Here is a 27,129-nt window from a genome sequence, read left to right as displayed (position 1 = left end):
CACATTGTCCTGCTCCAGAAGGTCCTGCTCAGAGCAGCCTCAGGCAGCATGGCACAATTGTTTGTGGCTGGAGCCAACTGCAAGCCATTTGTCCAGGTTTAAATATGGCAGTGATATGCTTTATCCTAATGGACTACTAGTGTCCATGGAGCTGTGTTTGACTTGCAGAATGAGGCCCTTCTTGGCAGATTCAAATCTTATGGCCTGTGTTGAGGTGATGATGCCCTGTGAAGGAAATACACTCAAGGATGAGGTAATATTACTCCAGCCAAGGTCTGATTCCATCTACAATAGTAAATGCCTGGTGCTGCACAGAGGGAAACTGTAAGTGAAACCCATCATGCTCTCAGTTCTCACACCAGCCTTTACTCTTTCTCCCTGCAGGTTACATCCAAGCCTGCAGAGGACTGATGATCTCTGCTGTCTGCCTGGGCTTCTTCGGTGCTGTTTTTGGACTGGTTGGGATGAAGTGTACAAAAGTCGGAGGCTCCGATCAGACTAAAGCAAAAATAGCTTGTTTAGCTGGACTGATTTTCATACTCTCTGGTAAATATACTTTATTTCTCTCAGCTTCCATATTTGAAGTCATACCAGAGCTGCTTCTTTACCACAGAAACCCACACACAATTCTCTGTGACTACGTTAACTTCAGGGTCAGGCCCAAAGCTCTTCTGCTGGCTCCACTGAATAGTTTGTCTTATGCTTTTCAGGGTTGTGCTCTATGACTAGTTGTTCCCTGTATGCAAACAGGATTACGTCTGAGTTCTTTGATCCTTCTTTTGTTGCACAAAAGTAAGTACTTTCCTATACCCATAAATCTTTCAAACAAGTAGACCTTAAGTTTCTTACTGTGCACCAAAGCCCATTTAGATAGAGAGCAGGTGCTTCTCCTCTTGGGCAGAGGAGGAGAGTGGGCTGCAGTTTTATTTAACCATGTTTCCTAACTGGAGTAACCGTGTGCTGAAATGTAATGAACAAACACTTTCCTGTATGGTGATTGCTCTGTAATCTGTGTGCTCAGTCTCACTGTGGCCTGACAGGTTGCTGCAGATGGGGTTAATCAGGAGTGAAGTCTGCCTTTATGCCAGAGATGCAGCAAAAGGATTGCACAAGACAGAGGCACTCATTAGGTGCTTCATTCGATAGGGAAGGAAGAAAATTATTTCCTTGAGCTTTTGATAGAAGGTGGTTTCCATAAAGGTGTCGAGCACTGCGCAATCTTGATTCCTTTTGCAGAGAGGTTTCTGCAGGCTCTGTGTACCTTTATGCTGACAGATTTTTCAAATCCACATGACTGGAATTTGGATCATAAACCTTATCATAACCCACAATCTCATAAGCACTAACACAAATGGTTTGTCTATGCTTGTAATTATATTTAAGGGAGTGAGTGTTTATAGAATTGCAGGATCCATACCAGAAAAAATGATCACCCCTAAACACCTCCCTTTAAAGCTGTGCAAGTTCTCAGGACCTGCAAAGGCAGTTATTCAGAAACCAGTGCCAGGATTTTAGATTGACATCTTAACTACGAAGCCTGAAAATGTTGGCTGTAAATTATAGCATCCTAGGCTTTCCTGTTTTGTCTTCATACATTATGGAAACTTTTCTTTAAAGGCAGGGATTTCAAAGTTTTCTTGGTGGTGATCCCAGGATATGTCAAACATTGGGTATACATTTCCCTGAGACCCAAGTAAGGAACACTGAGCCTTTATGTTTCTTCAATAGAAAGAAAATAATCTCAATAAATAAGACTAAGTGGATCCAAATTTGCAGCAGGGCTGACACTGCTTCTCCTCTCTTGCAAACAAGTTCATATTAGTTTTTTCTGTAATTCCACTATAGTTTATGCTTACTTGATGTAATGAAGACAGGATTGAAAGGCCTCCAAAAGAAAAAAGGATGTGAGGTTCTGTGAAGGAAATGGGCCCTGGCTGTATAGACAGAAGTTAATTATTCATCAGGCTTACTGTTCCTAGTGAAAAATACCATGGCTGTTGCCAGAAGTTGCTTTCCTGCACTGTTTTCCTATGCTCATCTGCTGCAAAAGAGCAGGGAGACCTCACAGCAGAGTTTTACTGTGAAGGAATGAGAAATCCAGTTTCAATATTGAAATGTAGTAAACCAGTCTCTGCAGAAATTACCTTTTTCCCAAGCAGCCAGCACAGCTCAGCTGTGGGCACACACAATCACCACGGCACAGATAAGGGCAGAGAGGAAAGCCAGAGTTGTAATTTGACTTGCGCACGGTGTGTGCAGCTCACGCACTGACTGTGCGTCAGATTCAACTAGCATTTGGCTCCTTTCTCTATCAACCAATGTAAAATGTGTTGGAGTCGTGCATTTTGCTGCTGTCTCTAAACTCTTACTTTGATATGCATTGCAGAAGCATTTAATATGCTTTGCTGGTATATCTTGGAAATCTGGCATTGGCTCTTTTCTGAGAGAAGGTTTCGGTCTTTTGCCTTTTACTGTGCATTTCTCTCCTCAAGTTATTCTGGCAGTGTCAAAGACAGGCGTGAGAGACTGTTGGGGGAAACAAATGACACAAGATGTTTAGCATCATGTCAGCCATCTGGATTTCCCTCCAGCCTTCTGCATTTGGAAGAGACACCCTGGCTCTGTATGGATGCAGGAGGAATCAGAGACCTGCCTAAGGCTGTTTCCCAGGAGATTCCTGTTTTGAATTATGTACCTAACTAAGGTACCACAGGCACCATGGGGCCACACTAAAACCTCCTTACTTAGAGAGAAATCTTAGGCTGGACTTTATGTCCCAATGCAATAGTTTTCATTACCTATTTAAACCAGCTCCAAAGGAATTGCTTGACCTTACCTAACATGTCCAGAGTCTTGGGGACAGTGTGGGATGTGTTCGTGCTTGCAGCTAAGATGTATTTCATTCTTATTCAGATACCTTTAATAGGGGAAAATCTGTGCTTCTGTTTTGCTGGAGTTGCTCCCACAGCTTCTCTTAGAAAACTATTTTGTCACTACTATTTTTAATTAGAAAAACCCCAATGCTTATATTCCTTATCCTTTTAGTCTCTTGCCACAGTCTGAACTCCATAATTGTGATTATTTGTACTGATGAATAGGGTTGTTTATCCAAATTATCCGCTTAAAGTCCCATTTTCTTTTATAGAAAATTGTTTCCCTTCAGCTTTCATGTCTCTGAATGGACTGTGCACTGTTCACACATTCCCTCTTTTGATAGATTTTAATCTATTTTTCTTTTTGCAAGAATCATAAGAATTAGTCATTCAAAATGTGTATTTCTCTTGGGTAGTTGTACTGATTCTGTAGGTAGAGAGGTAGGTATGCCCTTTATGTACACCAATTTCCAGTCAGCTGATGAAGTTTCCACTGGTTTGCTTGGAAGTTTACTTTGTGGTCCTAATGTATGTAACAACTGGAATAATTTTCTTCTGCACTGGTATTGTACTTTCATTCTTTCACTGCATTCTACCTCCCTGGATTACAGAAAAAAAATCTGCTTTGAGCCAGCTTGGTCAGTGTAGTTGAAGGTGGCTTTCAGTTCTCTGCAGTTGGATGCTTGTGGTCCTTAGTGGTCAACACCTCTAAACTTCTTCATCAATTTCCTGTCCCCCCCTGAACTGCCAGTGATCTCTGATCAGATTGATTTCTCTGATTGGAGACAGTGGATACACAGCCATGGACTTTGGAGAGTGACTGCTTTGGTTCTTGCAACCCAGAAATTTAAGAATAGTGTGTTTGCTGCAAAGATTTTATTGTTAAAGTGGGAAGGGGAAAACAGCAAGTGCAGAATTTTCTTCTAAAAAAGCCTATCTCCTTTTTTCTGGAGGCACCAATGTTTGTAAGGGTTTTTTCATATGGTAAAGTTTTTTTACATACTGAATTTTGATGGGAGGTTAGGGTTGGCTTCTTAAATGCTGAAAAGATCCTAGGATCATAGAATATCAGGTTATACAAGACCTCAAGGAGCATCTGGTCCAGTCTTTCTTGGTAACAGCATGGTCTAAACAAGGTGGCCCAGTACAGGCAAATCTTAAAAATGCTCAGCACTGGGGAATCCACCACTTCCCTAAGGAGATTATTATTATGATTATTCTGTGAAAAATTGTCCTCATGTGTCCAATTGAAATCCCCTGGAGTAAGCTGTACACATTATCCCACATCTTTTCTATGTGACTACTTGTAAAAAGGGAGTTTCCATCTTCTTTGTCGCCGCTGTTTAAATACTGAAACATGGTGATAAGGTCTCTCCTAAGCATTCCTTTCTCAAGGCTGAATAAACTCAGTTCTTTCCCCATGTGACAGGCTCCCCAGTCCGCTGATTATCTTTGAGGCCCCTCTCTGGACCCTCTCCAGCTTGTCCACATCCTTTTTGCATAGCAGGGACCAAAACAGCACAGTATTCCAGGTATGGCTTGACAAGCACTGAGTAGAGTGGGACAACGACTTCTTGATCTCTGGTGATGATGCCCTTGTTGATACTCCCCAGCATCCTGTTGGCTTTCTTTGCTGGAGCACCAGCACTGTTCTCTCATATTGAGCTGGTTGTCCACCAGGACCTCCAGGTCCCTCTCCACAGAGCTGCTTCCCAGCTATGCAGATCCCAGCCTGTGCTGCTCTCCTGGATTATGTTTTCCCAGGTACAAGACCTTACTCTTGTCCTTATTGAACTTCATAAGATTCTTGTTCACCCACTCTTCCAGCCTATGCATGTCTTCCTGCAGGGTTGGGTCTCAGTTCTGAAGCATCCACTTCCCCACTCAGTTTGGTATCATTGGCAAACTCCATCCGGGTACACTTGATCCCATTGTCCAGATCACTTATAAAGATATTAAACAGTGTTGGGCCCAATATTGATCCTCGTGGGACTGCACTTGTGACATTGTCGGTTTGAACAGGGGCTAAAAGACAGACTGGATAAAATCCAGGGAGCCATGCTGATGCTGATATGCAAATGCAAATTTGAAGTTTTCCTCCTAAGCACCAGTATAAATTAGAAATGTTGTTTTATCTGTTTAAAGATGTGGAGGAAAGACTGATTAGTTCACCTCTGCAACTCATTGCCCTAGTGGTGTGCCAGTCACCCGAGAAGGGACCATATACACAATCTGGTTATACATGTGATAGTAACAAATGTTGCTTAAAAAATATAAACAATCCCAAGAACAAAGGCCAGACCTCATGTCTTCTTTCCCAACTAGTAGGCAACAGTCAGGTAACCCCTTTCCACATGATTAAACCAAATATAATCTTGATTTATTTTCTGTACAGCTGAAGAGCTTCAGGAGGGGAGGTGATGACCTGTCTCCTTTACTCCTTCACATCAGCCTCTGGCTAACTGTTTAGTGTTGCTAGACAAAAATGTGGAGATGAACTTGTGTTTCCCACTTTCTAGGCGAATGGTCTTGGCCAGTAAGTTGTTACTACAACAGCCTTCCTGGGTCTTGGTCTAGCTGTGTAGTCCAGCACCATGGTGTTCTGCACCAACTTCTGTGGGGAGTCCAACCCTGATCCACATGCTTTAGGTGTGCTCTGGCAGTATGTGCAGGGATGGAAGGATTCCCAAGATGGGGCTTACCTCACATCAGAGTGAGTCACTCTGATCTGCCTGTAGAGCTCAATAGAAGAGGTGCCTTGAAGGTGTTTTAGGTGTATACTTTGTGTGTATCTCTTGCACATTGACTGTTATGGGATCGTAGGTGATGAGCTCTGATGTAGATCTCTGCTTCTGACCAGAGAACCCCACAGTGTTTGAACAGGCAGAAAGAAATCTCAAGTCTTGTGAAAACTGTAGTGCATGGTTGGAAACGTGAACATAGCTAGAAATAAAGCTTTACAGGTTAGGCAGATTTTGAAGTCAAATGGGACTGAGTACAGTTTGCAAGGGTGAAAGGCAGCTGAGCTATGGTTTCCAGGAGTTTAATTTGGAGGTTGGATGCCTAAGCCCCATGCTGGTATTAAGGATGGGTTTGGACCCTGAGTTCTGAAGCAGAGGTGGTTTATTTCAGCTCAAGCTGGGTACCTCCAGAGGACCTGGAACAAATAAATCCCTGAGTCTCTATACCCTCACAGTCTGTGCACGTGATCTCATATGCTCTTCGTGTGTCCTGCATGCACCTCTTGGTCCAGTGGTGATTTATGGTGTGGTGTCTTCTAATACCTCATTGGATTCTTTCTCCATGTCCACGTGGGCAGGACATTAATTGTTCTTATCTTCCAGCTTTGGTCAGCCCTGGGGCCCTCTAGGGTCTTAACCCTTATCTGAAGATAATCAGCCTTTCTCTGTTTACTCCCCTGCTTGGCCTTTCCTGCTAACAAATAGAGTTCACTTGAAGTTTGCCTATGCTAAGGTGTAACCAAATTATGATTAAACTTAAACCTACACAATTAACTTCTTAATATTCTAGAAGTAAACTTAATCAAATCCCCAACAGCTGGGTATGGAGAATGTTTGGGGGAATCTGATCCATTTTTAGCAAAGGATGATAAATAAAATCTCTACTTTGATGATGTGAACAGAAAAAGAAAGGAGGAGCCTAGAAGCTAGAGCACTAGTGGGGCCATGGAGAGTTGGGTGGAAGCTCTCAGAGTGTTCTACTTCTGAGCTCCAGTGTCTCCATTGCTTTGTGGCAATCAGCCCCTGTGTGACTTGAGCCTGGGTGCCCAGAGCATCTAGCACAGGTGTCCCAAGTGTGGCTTTTTATCTCTGTGGAACTTTTTTTTTTTTTTTAAAGCCTGTGTTTTACCTCTGGTTAGACTCTCAAGAAAATGTGGAAGAGTGATTTTTTTGTTCCTCAGCCAGTGTTCACCCCCTTGTGACCGATTATAGGAGTCATTATATAATTGTTCTGTGTGTCTGAGCTCACAGGCAATTCCTGAGTGTTTCTGCTGTGCTGCCTTTGTAAATACACAAGTTTTGCAGAACAGCTGACAGGTATTTTTGGTTAGATATTTCAGTAATGTGAAATTAGGGTCTGTTCACATGGAAATGTTCAGAGGTAGCCAAAAAGTGCAACTGCACAGTCTCTCAGTTGTACAGACAAGCTGCCAAGCTGAGGCTTTCATTTGTCTGCCTCATCACAGATTACAATAAATAAAATAATTTAGTAACAAAGCCCTGATCAGCACAGACACCTGGCTGATAACCCTGGCTGGATCGGGCACAAGGGCCTGTGTTTTCAGTGCGGGATCCCAGAAGTCAGAAGGAGATAAAGGTCTCCTCAAGGGGGAACTGGAGCAGAGGAGCAAGAGACACACAATCTGTCCTAACAGTGAGGAATAGGAGACTCTGGAGACTGTTGGGCCTGTGGTCTAATGCAGGTCATTCTGAGAGTGTTTTAAAGAGTGGTACCTCAGGCAAAGAGCTGGGGACTGGAGCAGACAAATGGCAGCCATGAATTGGTAGTCATCTTGAAGCTCCAGAGCTGAGGGGAAAGAAAAGAATCTCATCCCCATGCCCTTCTTTTCCTTCATTTACTACTGCTGCTTTGGAAACGTTTACTTACCTTTGTGGGACAAAGCTCCTAAAGCACCACTGTCTCCTCTTGGAGCCAAACTGAGCAGTTTCTGGCAGCAGAGAGGACCATTGCTGGTGACCTGGAGCTCTGCCCATGGGTTTGGGGGGCAAGCAGTGTCTTCCAGCTGCAATCCAGCCACAGGGACTAGGGAAGCAGAAAGTTTCTGGACATGCACAGTTGCATATGTACACACATGTACATCTGTATTTGCATGCAGGTATTTACATAGCCACATATGCATATATCAGACACGTCTGTGTATGTATATGCATATATTGCTGGTATGTCTGTGTATTGCACACACATGTTATATGTATGCACAAACCCCTTACGTTTTAGCAGGTTTGTATGTGGGTAGGAACAGAGGGAGATAAGTCCTGAGAGCCAGAGGGGACAGTTAAGGAGAGTTCTAGGCAGAAGCTCTAGTCACTGGCTCAGCAGAAGCCCCAGCCCAGTTTGGGAGCCAACAGGAACAAACTTGAAATGGACCAAGAGGACAGGAGCTGTGCACTGTAATCAGGTCAGAGAATGGTGTAACCTCACAGCCAAGCAATCCAGGGGGAGATGTGGAGAGGCCAGGCACCCCAGCTGGCTGCACAGACAGGTAAGACAGGAACAGAGTTTGCCTCCAGAACCAGAGGGAAATAATGAAAAGAACATGTGTGAATGGTACAGCTGCTGATTATGTGATGAATAATATATGTGTCAATAGAAAATCATCCAGGAAAATACAGTATTTAGTTATTTTAGTCTGAAAAAAATGTTAAATCCATGTTCTCTTTTGTTAAACACATTTATTGACTTCCTGTAGGTATGAATTAGGAGCAGCTTTGTTCATTGGATGGGCTGGAGCTTCACTCTGCATAATTGGTGGCAGTATATTCTGCTTCTCAATAACTGAAAACAGTAATTCTCCAAGGTAAAACACAAGTTGTGCTTATTGAAAGAAATCAATACCTGTGTGTTTGTAGCCATGATATGTAATGCAGTTTGATTACTGTTCCAAAACACTTCGTAGTGAGATTCAGAAAAAGATTGTGTGGATAAAACAAAATAAGGGGATCCAAGGATAATGATCTGTCCATCACTGATGTAATTTAGAAAAGCTGTTGACTCAGAACAAATACTTGTGTCATATATACTTCTTTACTTTATTACTGCTAGGAAACAATGCGTTCACTGATGTAGGAAAAGTGGTAACGTTGCTTGACAGGTGTGAATAGACAAGTGTCTTTAATCCCAAAGCATCAGATCAAAAGTGATAGAGATGAAGGACAGTGGTGGTGGCAGTGGGACCTCCAGCAGCAGAAGAGGGGTGATAGTGAATAGGCACAGCTGGAAGGATTAACTATTCACCTAGAATCTGCCACAGCCTAATGATTGGGCCCCAATTTACTTAACTGTGAACACGGGATAGAAAAGTGAATGTCAAACTAGAATGGGACCATACAGAGAAAGAACGTACTCCCTCTGCCCCCTGAAATTTGTAGCTACATTCCTATACACATCTTCTCACTTTGTGTTATGCCTGGACACAGAGATGCTACCTGTGTGTGGGATGAGCTGTGAATGGTTCTTTTTTCTTTCCAGGAGGGGGTATGCATATAATGGAGCCACATCTGTGATGTCTTCTCGTACGAAGGTCCACAACAGTGTCCCAGACAAATCCCCCCCAAAGCACTTTGACAAGAACGCTTACGTTTAGTTGCACTGTTGGACGACTCAAAGCGTTTCAAGAATGAGTTTGTATGTTTCATTCAGAGTGATTCCCCCACCCCGACCCAATGTACTTACCACTAAGACAATGACTTTTACAAATATTAACTTGCAGCTTTTTACATATTGATGTAAATTTTATTATATAATATTTTAAGATTGATGTTGGTATTGTAAAGTTTATACCTGGAAATCATGAGCTGATGTTGCGTTCTTGAAAAAAAAATAAATGAGGTATTTGCTAATTCAGTTTGTCAGTTGCTTTTGGGAATGGTGTCAAGCACAGCACAGAGGCTGCACAGTGCATCAGTTTCTGACATGGGTTCAGTGCAGGTTAATATGCAGAATATTTCACCACTGCTTAGTGTGACATTGGAATTGCAAAGCCCATGGTAACTGCAGCACCTGACAGTACAGTCAGTGGGAATCAGCAGGCTCTTGTCTCCTTTCCACAGGGTGGAAGAACATGCAACTTAATCAATTTGGTGCCACAGGAACAGGAAGAGACTAGGTGAAAATAAATATGGGATTTGGGGAAGCAGGTGCAGGCACTAACAGTAGCCAGGGCCAGTTGCTACAAACCCATCACAAGAGTGTGTCCTGCAGGGCCTGTGCAGAACATGCACAGGGAGATGAGATGACCACACACGACCATCAGCTTTGGCAGGGAGAGCAGAGGCTGCAGCCCACGGGGCACAGCAAGGCTCAGAGATGGCTCCTACATTCTGTGTTTGTTCTGTGCCACTGGACTCCTGCCCTGCTGCAGCACTCACCCCTGCTGGCCACGAGGCACTTCTGGGGGCTGTTTTCCTTCCTTCCTGCTGCACAGGGTGCTGGGACACCTTCAGCTCCAGAACGGCTCAAGCCAGAAGGGAAGGAAAAACCCCAGGCAATACCAGCTCGTCTGCTGAGGGGGTGACCAAATAAAAGCAAGCAATGCTGAACAGCACCATTTTAGATAATCCAAACTGAGCTACAGCCATTCAAAAATTCAGCTAGCACTTTTTTGCCTGTCCACAGAAATGTGATGACTTTTGAGAGAATATTTGTACAAGTCAATAAATGAGATCGGAGACAAAATGCTTTCTATACCGAGTCCCTAAAATCAGACACAAACTCAGGTTTGTCTTGAGGCCTGAACTGATGGACCTTTGGTGTTTCCATGAAAATTGGTTATTTTGGGACAATGGTGTAAATATAAAAAATGAATAGTCCTATTTAATAACAGCACAGTATGATAGAAGAACTTTTCTATCTGATACTATCTAAATTACATCAGAACCACAAAGTCATTCAAGGTTCTTTTTATTTTACTTATTTTTGTACTTCATTTAAGCAAAACCCTATTGTGTTTTTAAGAAGGTAGCCAATATGGACAAACCAGGAACAGCAAGGGCAGGTCAGTGCTCTCCTCACATTGGCTTGGTGTTTTAATGCTTTTGCCAATTTCTGTGCTTTTTATATTAACAAAGACTCAACTCCAATACAAAAAAACCCCACTCCCTAAACAAAACCAATTCCCCAAATGGGAGGCATTTAATAATAACTAGTTTTATGGCTTTTTTCTTTCAATTTGGTGTTTATTGTAAACCATGGTAGAAACTTAACAGTTAAATACATGGACATATTTTCTTTACAATGTTCAAAATTTTATATAAACTTTATGATAGAATACAAGAAAATATGAATTAAAAATTTTTATAAAGTAATACTCTGCAGTAAGTTCTGTTCATTGTTTAACAGGTTTCCTGCAAGACCAATTTCATTCTTTAATGTAAACATTAGAGGTAACATCTTCACCTCAGTGAAATTAAAAGACTTCCACCATTGAATTCATGAGTGCAGGTTTCGGCTGGGGTAGAGGAAATGTTCTTCACTGTGGCTAGTATTGGTCTGTGTCTTGGGTTTGTGCTTTACACAGTGCTGGTAAGGCAGATACGGTGTTGTTATTGCTGAGCAGAGCTCACACAGCATTAAGGCCTTTTCCATTTCTCATACTGCCACATTGGCAAGGGCTGGGGGTGCATGGGAGGTTGAGAGGAGACAGTCAGGACAGGTGACCCAAACTGACTAAAAGGATATTCCATACCACATAACATCATGCTCAGTATAAAAGGGGGGAGGAAGAAGGAGGAAGGGGGAACATCTGGAGTGATGGCATCTGTCTTCCCAAATAACCCAACTGACTAAAAGGATATTCCATACCACATAACATCATGCTCAGTATAAAAGGGGGGAGGAAGAAGGAGGAAGGGGGAACATCTGGAGTGATGGCATCTGTCTTCCCAAATAACCCTGTGATGGGCCCTACTCTCCTGGAGATGGCTGACCACCTCCTGTCTGCGTGAAGCAGCGAATTAATTCCTTGTTTTGCTTTGCTTGTGTGTGCGGCTTTTGTTTTCTCTATTAAACTGTCTTTATTTCAACCCATGAGTTTTCTAGCTTTTACTCTTTTGACTCTCTCCCCATCCCACTGTGGGGGCAGTGAGCCAGCAGCTGTGTGGTGCTTGATTGCTGCCTGGGGTTAAACCACGACAAGGAGAAAGAAGAGTTGTTCTCAGTTTCCAAACAGACATGGCCAGTAATGTGTACTTCAATATTCTTGTTTCAAATTCAGACTGAAAGACACAAGAGCTCTGTAAACAGTATTCCTTGTTATTACACGATCAATGAGAGGAATTAATAGGAAGCACCTGATGTTCTCAACTTCATTTTCAGCCCCAGCAGATCCCAAAATCAGTGCCTCCCGTCAGGAACGGGACAATTATATATCTGAAGAATCACTCCAGTCTGTTACAGAGACTAAGCTGCTTTTTAACGTGCTTGTAGTATCAGCTTCGTGAAAGCCTGTTAAAACAAACAGACAAAAAAATTTATCAATACTCTTCTGGGGGTGTTTTCACTTTGTATTTATCTATGAGATAAAATGACATGCTATGTGAACAAACACCTGTGGACTTCAGGAAGTCCCAAATTTCAACCAGTGAGGAAACGCCAGGTGTGGATAATATGAAGACTGTTTTTGTCACACAATACAATGCACAGTGCAAGCAGTCAGTGTCAACATGACTTTCCCTGCAGTAATAACCAGAAGTATCTTTATGTAACTGACACAGCTTTAACCTTTCCATACACTGAAATGCTAGGGCTAGCAACTACTGTGTGAGTTCTATGTAAGACTGAGACCTTTGCTTTAGCAGTAGTTTAAATATTTATCTCACCCTGGTAGGTCACTTAGATATCTTGAGCAAACCTGAAAGGTTGTTATTATTCTCAAGACAAAGTAAGAAAGTTTCCCTGGATGATTAATTTTTAAGATGAGGTTGGAGTCTGGTAATACTATGTTTTTAAATCTCAAATTTAAGTTTCTTGGCATCTCTGTATATTTGTATGTGTGTGCTGTTTATGTATGATTAAGTATCCTAAAAATATAATATATTTACAGGGTATAAAACCAAGCACATAGTATTTCCTACTTGTTCTTTTCTTACAAAACACCATCTACTGAATTACAATGTGTACTTAAACAACAAGTGTACTTAAATTCTCCTCTAGGTGTGTCAGTCATCACTCAAGGCTTAGCAAGCAGAAGGCTGGATATGTTACCTTCCTCCTTTGATGCAGTTTTCTTCGAAAGCCCCCACGCCTGTACCACAGATGCAGCATTGGACTCCTTTTTCTGAACTGCTGGTGCCTTCTGACCTCTATCATCTTTCATCATTAAAATGTCTTCCCCTACTGATGATATATCCCAATCATCTTCATCATCAACTTCTGCTAACTGACAGGGAAAATAAAAAATATGCATTTTTCCTGTATCTGTTCAAGTTGTGCTGAGATCGTCCATAAACTCCACAATGTGAAACTGCTAAAGAAACATGCACTGGCACATGACCTTTATGACATCTATCACCACAGTTTTAAAATCCACATTATTTCAATTACCTAAATGATATTAATTCACAGTTGTAGTTCTGAAGATAAAAGTGGTTTGGTTTTTTAAAGTTAAAAGTTCTTCCTGTTCTATAACTGACAGAAACCTGTTTTCAGGTATTACATGTCCAGCTTAAAGAAAGGATTATCTCTTCTGAGATATGAGCTATTCCATTGAGATGGAAGTCCTTTAAGCATTAGAATGTGCATTACTTACATGAAAATAAATATATGAAATGTTACCATGCCAGCTGGAGGTTTAGTTCACTATATAAGCATTCTGTAGTCACACTAGAAAAAATACTGCAATAAAGACTTTTTCAATTTAAAACTAAGTTATTTAAAGAGAAAATTAATAATGAAAATCAAAAAACGCACAGGGTGCTCCACCTTAACATCTGTATTCCTCTCCAGACTCCCTGTCAGCATGTACAAGCATATTTTAATTAAGTGGTGGATTTGCATAATAAGTTCACAAAATGAGACTCGAGTCAAACAGAGGAACCTGAAGGCAGAAAGTCCATGGTCTTTCTTACCTCATCTGCCTGAGAACTAAGTATCTTGCTCAGCTTTTGAAAGAAAAGCCATGGCATTTCCCTATTTGTCAATCAGATGTGGTTCAATGGAATTGAGCCATTATAAGAGAGCTCAACTGTGGAAAGCAAAAGATGATTTCTCACAAAGCTAAAACCTTATTTCAGCAGAGTCTCACAATATTAGAGTAAGGATCTAGAAGGCACTTCTATTGCACAGAAGGAAGGTTCAGATGCTATTAGGAAACAATGTAAGGTGTGTACATGCTAGAGAAAAATCAACAAATATGAACATGTTCTGTGTCTCAAAAGAAGGAAGAGACTGCACTAATGTTCTACCTTGCACCACAATTCCATCTTAACACTGCAAACAGTTTTTCAAAAGCTGACAGATCTGCTCAGTGTGCTGTGTTATTAACATACCAGGATTCAACACTGTGCTCTTTGAGATCAGCTGCATTTGGAGGGTGTGGTAATGGGAAAGTCAGGGTCACATATGCAGAGAAGTGCTGGAGGAAGAGTTTCCTCAAACATTCTCAAAGTCCCAAATGATTGTTGAAAGTACAAAATACAGAGAAAAATGTCAACTTTGAACAGACTGCAGTTTTGATTGAGTGCAAATACACAGCACCAATCAAAAATGCTAAACAGTGTTATGGATTTGAAGACTTACTCCACAGAACACCATAACACACATGATGTCTGGCACAGGTGAACTCAGGTTACACAGCTTCAGGTAAGCACAAAATTAATCTTCTGCAAAACGTTTCTGAAGTAACTCCTGTGAAACATGACCTTTCTAAAGCATGTGACAATGGGATGCCTTACAAAGGTTTCATTGTGTTGTGGGCTCTGAGAATGACCATTAGCAGCTATAAGCATTTATGCTGTTCGTGTTGATGCTAAAAAGCATTTGGATTTTCAGAGAGTCCATCACACTCCAGTGGTGTTTTGGCTTATGCCTTCGGGCACCTTTGAAAATCCCACTTGAAATTTAAAGAATTAAATTGAACTATACATCTACATTTAAACACATAAATATGGACATGAACATATGCACATTCATATATAACTACCAAAGAATACAAGATGGTGTGTTCTTCTGTAAAGATTCCAGAAACACGTAGCAATGCCTGCCCTGGGTTCATAAACTCCCTCTGAACACATCATGTCCATACAGGAACACACCACTGTGCTAATCCATCAGGGACACAATGCATTATAAATGATTTATAGGAAAAATATTTTTCATAAAATCATGGAATGAAAGGGACCTCAAAGACCAGCAAGACAAACTCCCCCACTATGGGCAGGGACACCTTCCACTAGACCAGGTGATCAAAGCCCCAACCAACCTAGCCTTGAACACTTCCCGGGATGGGGCAGCCATAGCTTCTCTGGGCAACCTGTTCCAGTGTCCTACCACCCTCTCAGTAAAGTATATCTTCCTAGTATCTAACCTAAACCTGCTCTTTTTTTATTACAGTGTAATTTTCTGTCCAGGAGGATGTGTTCCATGATCTCACTGAGCACAGAAGTGAGGCTGACTGGTCAATAGTCCCCTGGGTCCTTCTTTTTACTCTTTTTAAAAACAGGTTTGATATTTTCCCTTTTTCATTCAGGGACTTTACCCAAGTGCCATGACTTTTCAATTATGATGGAGAGTAGCATGGCAACTACATCAGTCCATTCCCTCAGGACCTTGGGCAGCATCTCATCAGGGTCTATGGATTTATAGAAGTTCAGGCTCCTCTGGTGGTCTCAATACTGATCCTCTCCCACAATGGGAGGGACTTCATTACCGCAGTCCCTGCCTTGTGGTTCAGGGGCTTGAGAGATGTGCGAAAAGAGGTTACCTGTGAAAACTATGATATCTTTAAAACATAGATTTTGAGGCTTATTTTGCTACAGATCTTTGTTCTTGAAGCCCAAATTCCTTAACACAATGGCCCACAGTATAGATCTTTACAAAATGTCACATCCAGTCAACTTGACTGTGAACATCTTACAGTCTTGTATCATCTGATATTACAAAGAATGTAAAAGTAAAATTTGGACAGAAAACTACACTGTAATAGTCATGTCTGAGTTGATAATCTTGAGTCTGGCATGATTTGCAGCTCCCACACAGTCAGTGGACAGCTTAGGTGTCACCAATGGCAATTCAGATGACACAGGCTCAATGTGATTACCCTGCCATCACAGCCAAAGCTGATTAAGACAATCACCACTTTCTGGAAACTGAAATGGAAGTGTCACTGTTTCTGGGAGGAGTGATAAATTTCAGATTTACCTGGCAGCCAGGAAGCCCTAAGGCATCAGTTTTATTATGGATAACAGGATTCTCAGTAAGTAGTTTTTGCTTATTTTGCAAAAAAATATTTTACTGAATGCTAGAACTAGTGTCTGCCTGTTTACTTCAACCGAATGACAGCTACTAAAACTGACATAAAATTCTTTTGTTCCTTTTAAAAACTGTTCAGGCAAATACCCACTTGCATGAAAGTGGTTGACCAATTACAAAACTCTAAACTGAGGGGAAGACTGGGACCTCAGGAGCCTGAGGGGCAAAGAATACATTGTGTTAGAATTCTGATTGTGAACTCACACTTAATGGATGTGATATATTTGATGTAGTCTGAAAAATACATGACTGTAGACATGCAGAATAAAGACCAATGGAAGTTGTCCCTTCATTAAAATGCATTTAAAACTTCTATATTAGATAAACTTCTAGAAATAAAAGTTATTTGAAGTATCAAATAAGCAAATTTGTTTTTCCTCCCACAAAACAAGACACTCAAGAAGCAAGTAAAGAAGGGCTCTCTATGGCGCTAGACCAGAAGATAAGAAGGATACCAATTGTGCCCAAACTTTGGGCTAGCTCTAGTGAGCCAAACCAGTCATGGAATAAACGAAACCAGCACAGTGGATGAAGAGGTCACTTGCTAGCCCTTTTCTATATACCAGTGCAGATGTACCCAAGAAGTCTACTTAAGTGTAACTCCCACAATTGTCTTTGAGAATTAAGTTTCTCCACTGTATCAAGATGATTTCAGCATGGAAAAAAAATAAGTAACATAAACATATATGGTTCTATTACTTAATGTAATAATAATGAATAGTAAAAGTGATACCTTCAGTTCCTTCACTTCTTGCTTAATAAATGCCTGTGCAACATTAACCCCTCCAGCTGGTTTGTTCTTATTTCCTGGATTAGAAAGACTCTCTCCAACTTGCTTGGTCAGTTTTTGAATAACAGTTCCTAAAGGTCAGAAAAAATTATATTGACAGTTTCCATTCACAAGGAAGGGACTTCGCTGTAAACCCTCTAGAAATCCTCCACAGAGTAAAAATTCGTAAAAAAACCTCTCTGAGACAGATATTGTCTTTTTCTGCATTTCTATAGAAGATGTGTGCATACACATCACTGAGTCCACGAACAGAAACACATTAGAGTGCACACTTATATATGTACACCCAAGATTAGATAGTCTGCCTTCATTAAGTTTTCTAACACAGAAATATGATCATGAAATGTTAAATCATGCACAGCTGTTACAACACCCATATACAAAAGTAGTGGAAAACCTTTTGGAGTTTTAGCAGGTGTTCCAGCTTCTTCACTTTCGCCTTCCTCTGTCCCATCCATATCACTTTTGCCAGAAGCCTTCTGAAAAGCACAGACTTTGCTGCTTGATGTTTTTGACGGCTTTTGCAGTATTTCTGGTGATATGTAAGGCTGTTTAATGTCATCTTCATCAGCTTCTTCCTCTGAACTGAATGGTGGTGTTCTAAGCAAGACGGCATACAACATGAGGACTTAGTGTGTTTCAGTGACTGCATCACTACATACATATTTAAGCTTCCTTGTATTTTCCTTCCCATTTTTCTTATGTGGAAAAACCAGAATCTCCTATAAATTCTAACTATCCAAAAATCTGTTTAAAAGAAATTATGCTCCTAAGTAAACTCAGAAAGTTACCACAGAATTCTCTCAGGTATAGATATGACTTTTTCCATTTATGCAACCATCTTTACAAAACAACAGACCAATATATGACAAGTCCAGCCAGGCAAATGAAGATAAGCTTTCATGGATCAGCAGGGAAAGCAAATTTCCAGGTCAAGGAACCTGCACCACAGAAAGTCTGTTCTGACATCCGTTAGATGGAAATAATGTAGGAACTTTTCAGTGCAGGAAATTGCAAAGTGATGTACTTGATGTGAATGGAATATGGAAGATTGTGTTTAATTTTGGCTGTAGAATGGACACATCAATAAACTGAAAAAAATAGGCCACTAAAGTCTCTAAATGCTTTCAGCTGGGTCAGAAAAAGCATCTAAGAATGAAACTAAAGGAAGTTTTCATTGATCTTATTGAATGCCTATCTAGATCTCAACAAAGAATAAACCTGCTGAAAAGAGAACATGATATCTTTCAGGGATCATAATAACACACTCAAATGGAATCATACTTTAAACCAAAATATGAAATATGCAGCTCAGAAAACATTCATGATTTTAGCTTAATAGCTTTTGTGTGGCAAAGCTGTGAGTATTCAGTCATAAAAACATCTACAAAAAAACAGGAGAACAAAACATACGAGATGCTAGATGTCTTTCTGGAAACTTCACTTCCAAGAATCTCCCTGGATATAAAAATAACAAGACAAGTCATTTCAGGACTGACAGTCAACTAAGCAAGCACAAGTTTATACAGAAGTTATGTGAATTCTTTGCTCAATTCTTGCAATTGAGAAAATGTTCACATCAGTCACAGAACCCCAAACCCACAGGACTGTTACCTGAGGTGTGAGTACTATGAGAATGGCACCCCTTACTTTGGTGTTGATGTCTTCTCTGTGAAGGCTGTTCTTTGGCCAGGTGGATGCACAGGTGTTGAAGACCATTTTACTGGTTTCTGTGCTGTGGCAGATGGGGAGATTCCCAATTGACTGAAGTTCTGCTTATCTACAAGAAAAGTTATCTATCTCATTCTTAGAAACAATGTCTGGTATCTTTTATATTTAATTTCTACAACTAAAGATGTAGTCTCTGCTGCAGATTATAGTTTTACAAAAAAGAAGAAAGACCTTTTTTTCTTCAAAGCAGTTCACAGTTACCATGTGTGGCATTAAACAGTGTAGCAATTTGGCACGGAATAAACCCCTTTGCTTTCCAGCTGGTCCTCAGAGATCAGACACCTTTTGGTAAGAAATGCATCCTCGGCTATGCTGAGTGTTTTGACCTGGGCAATTAAGCTTGTGATTGCAATTGTATTTTAACACATATGCTGCATTAATAAACTGTGCTATTCATGACCCCAACTGGCTCTTTTGAATGCAAGCAGACCCAGAATTCAAAGGCTGTTCCTCGTGTGGTGTCAGGCCTATAGTGACACTTTTGCAACACGATGACATAGCAACAGGTGGAGAACACCCTGCAGAGGTTATGCATGCACAGAAAATGTGAGGAATGGGTTAACAGCCTTAGGCTTAGACATTCCTACATCCAAGTGTCAAGTGCCCGTAGGAGGTTAAGTTCCTCAGAGACTGGTGGATTAAAGGAACCGCTTCTGACACCCTGGAAAAAATAGAGCATGAGCAGAATCTGTCTAGTCTAAAAGAATTACAATAGCTAATGGGAACACCAGATGTTTGTGAAAAAAAAGGAAAATCATGGGAACAGACTGAGCAGCACATGAGGCTGTTCCAACAGCTCAGTCGTAGACACCCCAGTGACCCTCTTGAGCAGAATGGAGTTCTGCTGGACATGGTGCTTCCTGCAACATGTTTCAAACTGGCCCTCATGGACCAAAGAGATTCAGCTCGACTGCATTCAAAAGAGACAGAACATAGATGTTCTGAGTGGGAAAAGGGACTTTTGTCATTAGGCCAAGCAGTTAAACAAGTTGAGCCACCAAGGGGTAACCTGTCCGGACAAACCCTGATGAGATTTATATTGTCTTCCCTTTCCAGGAATGATACTGGGAATGACACCAGCAACACCTCCACTGAAGACCAAGTTAACAATCTAAGGCCTGTTTATCCTTCTTGTAGGAGCAATCATTGCCAGCATAAACCAAATTTGGTTCACACATGAACAAGCTCAATGCACAGGGTGAAGACCCTCACTTCTTTTATCTACGCCAACCAACTGGATTATGGGCTGTACTCTATCCATTGGAACACAGAGAATGGGCCTGACAGATCAGAAATAAACAGCAAACCACTGATGTTAGTGCATGTGTTGTATGGGAATGACAAGGATTCAGTTGTGACAGTAACACCATCAAAGCCCAAGACATTTGTCTTGACAAACGTCATTTTGAGATACATCCCAAGGATACTTCTGAGACAATACCTGTATATATTGGAAGAGGATGTGTTTGAATGAGAATGCTTTGTGACCATATATTTGTAGATAACACTGCTGTAGATGCATGCAATCCCTCAAATATTCGTGGGCTTTTGTAACAAAAATTTGTGCTTTGTAACAAAACACACAAATATTTGTGTCATTTTGTTAGAATTATGGGATGTGACTTTAAATTGATTCAGCTCCTGTATCATCCTACTAGTTGTTACATCCAAGCTATACACTAATTCAAGATTTGTTGCCTGTACCTATCGGAATGAACATTATCTTAGTGAAGAGATTGTTACAACACAATGAGTAACAACGAGTGTTTACATGAACCCGAGAAAATGGCCCTAAGAATGATCTCTATACATCACAATGCAGAAGAAATAAATCATGTCTTGGAACACGTTAAGGAGGATGTAGAGCAGCAGTGGTGGAACACCCTTTTCAGAGGGTCACCCACCACTACAGGGATTTTCAATAAACTACTTCATCCTGTTGTTGCTCTGTTAATATTGACTCTCATAAGTCTTGCTTTGATAATAGTCATGTATGTAAAAATCTGGATAATGATCCATCAGGTACACACAAGGTCTGGGTATGGTATAATGGAAGGTGTGGGGGGAGAGGTATGAGCAATTGCCCTACAGAGACATCCCAAAAATCGACTATATACAGGTGTGACAGGGACACCAAAATGAAGGTGCAACTGTAGTTACATGATGGATAATGTAGGAATGAGGCCTACAGCCACAAGATACATGGTGAAGGGATTTCCATGAGCTATGCCATGAGACGAGTGGCTAAGGGATTACTGTGGACATGATGACATGCTGAGGGGGTGGTAAGTTATTGAGTAGAGACTGAATGACCCTTATTGCTGTGATCAGCCAGGTGGAAGAGGGATCGATGCCATGATGCCGTGGTTGGTGAATCTGTGATTGCAAATGAGACCAGACTTGTAGTGTAACCCACACTATTGGTGTATCTGGGAATGCTGAATAGTGCAGAACTTACAGTACTGAATTGCTTATGATCAGAAACTAAGCCTAGCCATACCCAGGTCCTCTGATCTCTAGGGACCAGCTGGAAAGCAAGGGGGGCTATTTTCTGCTATACTCTTAACATAACACTAGATAGCTTGCCAATACAGGAACTCAGATTTCCGCAGTTAAACACAATGTCAAGAAGGCTTTAAAGAAAGCTGTTTAGTTGGCCATAACCATACAGAATATTTATATGACAAAACATGAAAGCAGCTATATAGAAACATTGCTATATAAAATCTTTAGTAGCAGTTATAAAATCTAAGACAATGAAATAAAAGCCAAAACCCACTGTGACCATCTGAAGGAAGCTGAAGATGGGAAACCGGTCTACTAGAAGATGAGGATTTCTCTTCAGCCCTGAAGCTAACTTGACGCTCGAGCTGCTCTCGAATTCGGTGCATAGCAGGCTCCTGCCTCTCTTTGCATTCTCTTGCATGTTCAACCACGCGCAAGATCTTACTCAAGCAATCGTTTGGGATACCGCGAACACCCTGAGGAAACAGATCGCATTGGAAACACAGCTGCTAGTATTTCTAGGATTTATCTTCTACAATCATCTACACTCTTTTAAACTTCAGATATGACAAAACCTGTAGAAAAATCACAGAAGTTGGTCACACTGTTCACAAGTGTAGCCATATCCTCCACAACTGTAACTTGGTGGCCATCCATCAAGTTAGTGGTTAAGGAATTAAGACTTATTTATGACATGGAAATTTAGCTTTGGATTTTATGGGCTGAGGACTGTGGTGCAAGAGTGAAAGAGAACAGAAAAAGAAGTAAGACAAAGACTGTCCTTCTTTTAAGTAACTCAAAAGAATCTTACTGCTTTAATTCCCAAGGATTCCAGCTTCTCCTCCAGGGCTTGCTCCAAAACAACTCTCAATTCTTTAGTTAAAGACGGATGAGTCTTCAAAGCATTTATTAAATAGTGGTTACTTCTACCTGGTTTACGATCACTTTTCTCAGCTTCTGAAATAAGAATGGAAAAATGCATTTAAGAGATATTTGAAACATCCACAGCACATGAGACAAAGCTGCAGTGAAGCATGCGTCCTTTAGAAACACCATGGACATATATGTGCACTTTTTATCTACATGGAGTTGTATTATTTTCAAAATCTTGGGCTCGTTTTCAAAGTCATCTCACTTGGATTCTACACCTCAGCACCTTGTACTCACCATCACAAGTATCTCTTACTGTTCTTGTTACAGACTCACAGTAAAGATACAAGATTGAATATTTAGCAACAAATATTTTTCCTTTTAGTATTGTACTTGAAAACCTCTGGTAAAAGACGACTCTATTCTGATAATTAAATTATCTGAAAGTGGTATTTCACATCAAAGCTGAACTCTATCAGGAATTACAACAGGAATATGACAAACTTTTTCTCAAGAAAAGCTTCAAGAAACATGAGGTTCTTTGATAAAAATCACCTATTTGTAAAGTTGTAACTCCTTCAAAAGTCTTGGTAAGGACAAAGCCTTAGTCTGGGGCAGACTGTTTCACGGAAAACACAAGATGGATAATACTGATCTTCAAAACTCTTTCAAGGACAAAGTTCTGTGTTGTGTTTTCTTCCGTGCAAGTCCATGACATACACACTAGAAACATGAGGTTCTTTGATAAAAATCACCTATTTGTAAAGTTGTAACTCCTTCAAAAGTCTTGGTAAGGACAAAGCCTTAGTCTGGGGCAGACTGTTTCACGGAAAACACAAGATGGATAATACTGATCTTCAAAACTCTTTCAAGGACAAAGTTCTGTGTTGTGTTTTCTTCCGTGCAAGTCCATGACATACACACTTAAAAGCAGGCAGTTCCTATCTTCTTTCCCTTGCTTCAAGTGTCAATAATGACATGAACAAGACATAAAGAATCATCTAGACAGATTCTTTAATCTAAAACAAAGACTGACCTTTAAGTTAGGCCAAGGTATTACAGGGTCATACAGGTGAGTAAAGCAGAAAAACACACCCACCTGGAACCTGACTATAAAGTGCCACTGGCAAGATGAAATTTTACTGAATGCCACTTGCACTAAATGAACTAATAATCTGTGGAATCATGATGGCTGCTTCTGTCTGGCAGTGGTCAGCAAAGCTGGCAATGCATACATACAGGGGTATAAAATATCCCAGGAAAGCACGCCATAAACCCAACTCGCCTGAAATAAAGGCTAGATCTTGGTTAGGAGTTTGTCTCTTTCCAGTACGCTCTACAGGGCGGCTGAGTCATCTGCCAGCCCACAGACAAGGGCATAAATGAAGAAAGAATTCCATATTGTCACTTTCAAATGTTTTCTTTCAAAACAAATGTGCTACTTTTCCTATTTTTAAACAATGAGAGCATAAAAAGCAGTTCCATTTACTTTTCATTTTTCTTTAAGGGAAAGATAAGCACCCTGAAGAGGACACAAAAGAGCCTCAAGATACACAAGTGATACTTAGGCTATTTTGAGGAACTGACGTCTGATGGACCCTGGAATGAACTACAGGTAATGAAAACTGAGAGTCCAGCTCCCATACTAATAGATATGTGTTGAAGAGGACATAATCTGGCTGAAATCTCATCTGGTTTTGGGAGCTGTGTGGACAACTCAGTCCGTGACAGAGATAGGATTAAAAGTGATTGAGCTGGAGAGCTGAGTCCCAGAAGAAGCAAAGCACTGGTCTCTAGGAAACAAAGGGCTGTCAGACTACCCCAGTCAGGACACGATGCATTATGCAGTATGAAATCCTCCCAGAAAGCCACACATGACATTTTAAAGCAGAAGGCTCCCAGGAGCCTCCTGAAAATCCTGTCCTTTTCAGATGTTAATCCTTACAACAAAATAGATACATTTAAAGTAATTTTTAAATTCCTAATTACTACATACTAATTTGGGTGACAAGACTATCCAGCTTTATCCTAATTAATGATAATATTACTTCTTGCTAATTAACTCAAGCCAAATCCTCTTTGCCAGAGCAACTGTTTGAGGAACTGTTTTCATATTCATTTTTGAATCTCAAAATACGAGATTTAACAACTTTGGAGACAAGGGACCTTAAGTTTGGTCCACAGTCTCAGCTCCTGCATAATCCTAGAAAACAATGTCCCAAGTCAAGAATTTTCACACTCCCCCTTACAAATGACTGTCACAGAAAACAAAAAAATCTTGGTCTACCTTTTCAGACTGCATTCTTTCTTTCCCTCTTCTGCACTGCAGGCCATGCCTTCAGGCACAGCAGAAGAATCAAAGACAATCCATCAAGAGAGAAGATGGCAAGCAAGAGAAATAGCAGAAAGAACGGCAAAAATGCAAGTAGCCTTTACTTCAGAGTGTTCAGAGCTACTGGATTTTCCCTGGGGAAACCTCAACACAGAGAGGAATTCAAATGACAATTTCGTTTTCAAAACAGCATCATTCCTTCAAAATTTAAACTCACTGTCTGAAATGTTCAAGATGGATTTTGATTTTTGCACAGAGTACAGATGATAACGCAATTCAGCTATTTGGTGTATCACTGTTAGCTGCCTGCAGGAGAAGAATACCACACAGCATGATCCAGTGCTTTCTGTTCTGCCACTGTAAACATGGCTTTCTCCAAGTTTTCCTCAGATGAGGCAGAACCAATGCTGAGCTATGTGATTTCATTCTGAATTGCACAACCCTGGCTGGAGCTGTGGCTGCTTAGGGGTAGGTGTAACTTAAGAGGACTTGTTAAAGTATCTGTGGTGCATTTATAAAAGCTGGCAGCTTCAACCTTCACTACCAACTTCCTTCTTCTACCTGGACTCTTTATCCTCTGATGCAGACTTTAAAAAGGAAGTGAGTACACACTGCAACGGTGTCAGTGCCAAAAATTTCCTTAGTTCAAGTGCCTTTAGAAATATGGAATGTGAAGAGGTTATCCAGATTTTCATAAAAACACTGAACTTGGACAAGGAAATCGTAATATTTACAAGCACCAATAGCAAACAGGAGACTGACACAAAGCATGTTCCCATCCAAATCACATAAACATACTGAAATACAATGAAAAATACTGTAGGTATCAAATAATATATTTTTTTTCAAGAAACACATGCCACTGTATTTTGAGCTGAAACAATCATTACCTTTTTCCTCTTCTGAAAGCTCCTCTATGGGCTCCAGCATATGCACCAAGGGTGCCTGCTCTAATAATGAGGAAGAACAGGAACACCAGACAAAAAGGACAGAAGAAGGTCAAGGTTCGCAGTGGAAAAGTCAGGCAAAAAACCCACACTGATGTCAACTCTCCTGATTGCTGACAACCTCCTTAACAACCACAAACCCAATGCAACATGACTCTTCACTGCCTTGGGGGTACATTTTTGTAGAGGAGACCCTAATACAGTAGTCACTTCAGGAGTGATTCAGTTGTCCAAACATGGGTGTGTGGTGTCATCTCAGACATAGCAGAGCTTCAAGCCATCAGTGCAAGGTTAGCTGATATGTCACACAACTACAGAAAAACCCATATCAATCTAGAATGGCATCCAGAGGCCATGTGGGATATATTTTAGACATCTACAATGATGGGGCCATCCAGGATTACATAAATCAATATTGTTAATTTCCCCTGAGAAGCATTTTATGTTATTTTAAAATATTGTTTATGTGCAATATGACACTAAAATTTCAAACAAAGCAAGTGAAACAGACACAGAAATCCTCAAAAATCAATGGAAAAATATATTAACTCATTATTTCAGAGAATTATTAAGTACTGAGTCCACATGTGCAAGACAGAATTTTTTATATATATGAAAATTTCCAATAAAATCAACTTAAAATATCTTCAATCACTCCAGTTTACTGAGATTCAGTACTACCAGGTGTTTTAAAGAAATCTTGGAATGTTCTCTGCTGAAAACAGCTTCCTAAACACACTGAAATTATTCTATAAGCTGTCAGGTACAATTTGCTTTACATAAGTGAAGCCAGAGTACAGTTTATTTACAACTTCATTAACTTCAGATATGAGATGCAAGAAAATTATTATATGTAGACCAATAAAAATTCGGGGTTTAAAAATTCTATAAATTAATTTGTATCAATGAAAACTAGACCTTAAGTCTCTTCTAGGGTTTATCATAAATATAGAGGTAGGCAATTGGTACTTTCAGCACTCAACTACAGGCATTGCAGGAGAAAACAATTTATTGGTCAGTATTTCTGGCCAACATGCATTTGCCCCATCCTTCACAAGAAACCTCTGTCACTATAAATGACATTTAAAGGAGAAATCCTGTCTATTTACTCTGAAATATGAAATACTAAGGAACTTCTAGCCTGAACAGAAGTGTTACAATTATTTGCAGTGGAGTCTTGTCTACAGTAGGCACTTTGAACTTGCAATATGAAAACCCAGGATAAAATGTACAATTTATTTGTTGCAAACTGCTGCACTTCTTAAAGATATAAGGAATGTAAGGCATGGCTATACTTGCTATATACTCCCTTATTTTCTACTTAAATTTCACATCCAAAGAGCTGCCAGACTTAATCTGATACCTGTAATTTTGACTCTAATTTTTGACTTAATACACTTCATATATTCTTCTCCTAACTAATCACTGGGAAATCACATACTGCATATAAGCAGTAATTTTAAACCAATGTTCTTAAATATGATAAATTTTTGACACTTACATGAGGCCTCTAAGTAAGGAGCCTAATCGTCAGACTCCCACAGTCATCAAAGAGACACAGGCAACTTCAAAATGCAATTCAAATCTTAGTTCAGCTGAATCAAACTCTGAAGATGCCCCTTTTCCCTGTTAACTGTCTAGGAAGAGTACTCTGACTACATTTTCCACAGATACTTCAGCTATGTCCCCAGTGATACCTGGGCCTTGGTCCATACCATGTTTGAAGACTGAGACAAAGGTTTTAATGGACAATGTAATTAGTATCTTTGCTTTTAACAACTGTCTTCAATTCCACCTAATATTATTGACCTAACAAAGATTAAATATTGAATGAGTATCAACACTTCAAGAGCA

At 40.4% G+C, this 27,129-nt stretch overlaps 2 protein-coding genes across 2 annotated transcripts in view; one reads left to right on the top strand and one right to left on the bottom strand.

Annotated features, from left to right (window-relative positions):
• The first annotated feature begins 380 nt into the window (after nt 1-380).
• CLDN10 (claudin 10) lies at nt 381-9,478 on the top strand. The gene is made up of 4 exons (XM_009080022.1): nt 381-546; nt 711-792; nt 8,326-8,433; nt 9,105-9,478. Exons 1-4 carry the CDS (start codon nt 411-413, stop codon nt 9,217-9,219), a joined length of 441 nt encoding a protein of 146 aa, XP_009078270.1. The 5' UTR covers nt 381-410; the 3' UTR covers nt 9,220-9,478.
• Nucleotides 9,479-11,994: 2,516 nt separating this feature from the next.
• DZIP1 (DAZ interacting zinc finger protein 1) overlaps nt 11,995-27,129 on the bottom strand; it is a gene marked incomplete at its 5' end in the record, with an annotated part of 33,878 nt that continues 18,743 nt past the window's right edge. The window contains 8 exons of the mRNA XM_009080023.1: nt 11,995-12,077; nt 12,837-13,011; nt 16,834-16,961; nt 17,288-17,490; nt 18,304-18,348; nt 18,541-18,670; nt 21,407-21,602; nt 21,938-22,083. Of these exons, the coding sequence (XP_009078271.1) occupies nt 11,995-12,077; nt 12,837-13,011; nt 16,834-16,961; nt 17,288-17,490; nt 18,304-18,348; nt 18,541-18,670; nt 21,407-21,602; nt 21,938-22,083 (1,106 nt within the window). The remainder of the gene's footprint in view (nt 12,078-12,836; nt 13,012-16,833; nt 16,962-17,287; nt 17,491-18,303; nt 18,349-18,540; nt 18,671-21,406; nt 21,603-21,937; nt 22,084-27,129) is intronic.

Source organism: Acanthisitta chloris, unplaced genomic scaffold (genome assembly GCF_000695815.1).
Source record: "Acanthisitta chloris isolate BGI_N310 unplaced genomic scaffold, ASM69581v1 scaffold1278, whole genome shotgun sequence".
NCBI lineage: Eukaryota > Metazoa > Chordata > Aves > Passeriformes > Acanthisittidae > Acanthisitta > Acanthisitta chloris.
Note: the sequence above shows the minus strand (reverse complement) of the source record. Positions and strands in the feature narration are given on the sequence as shown.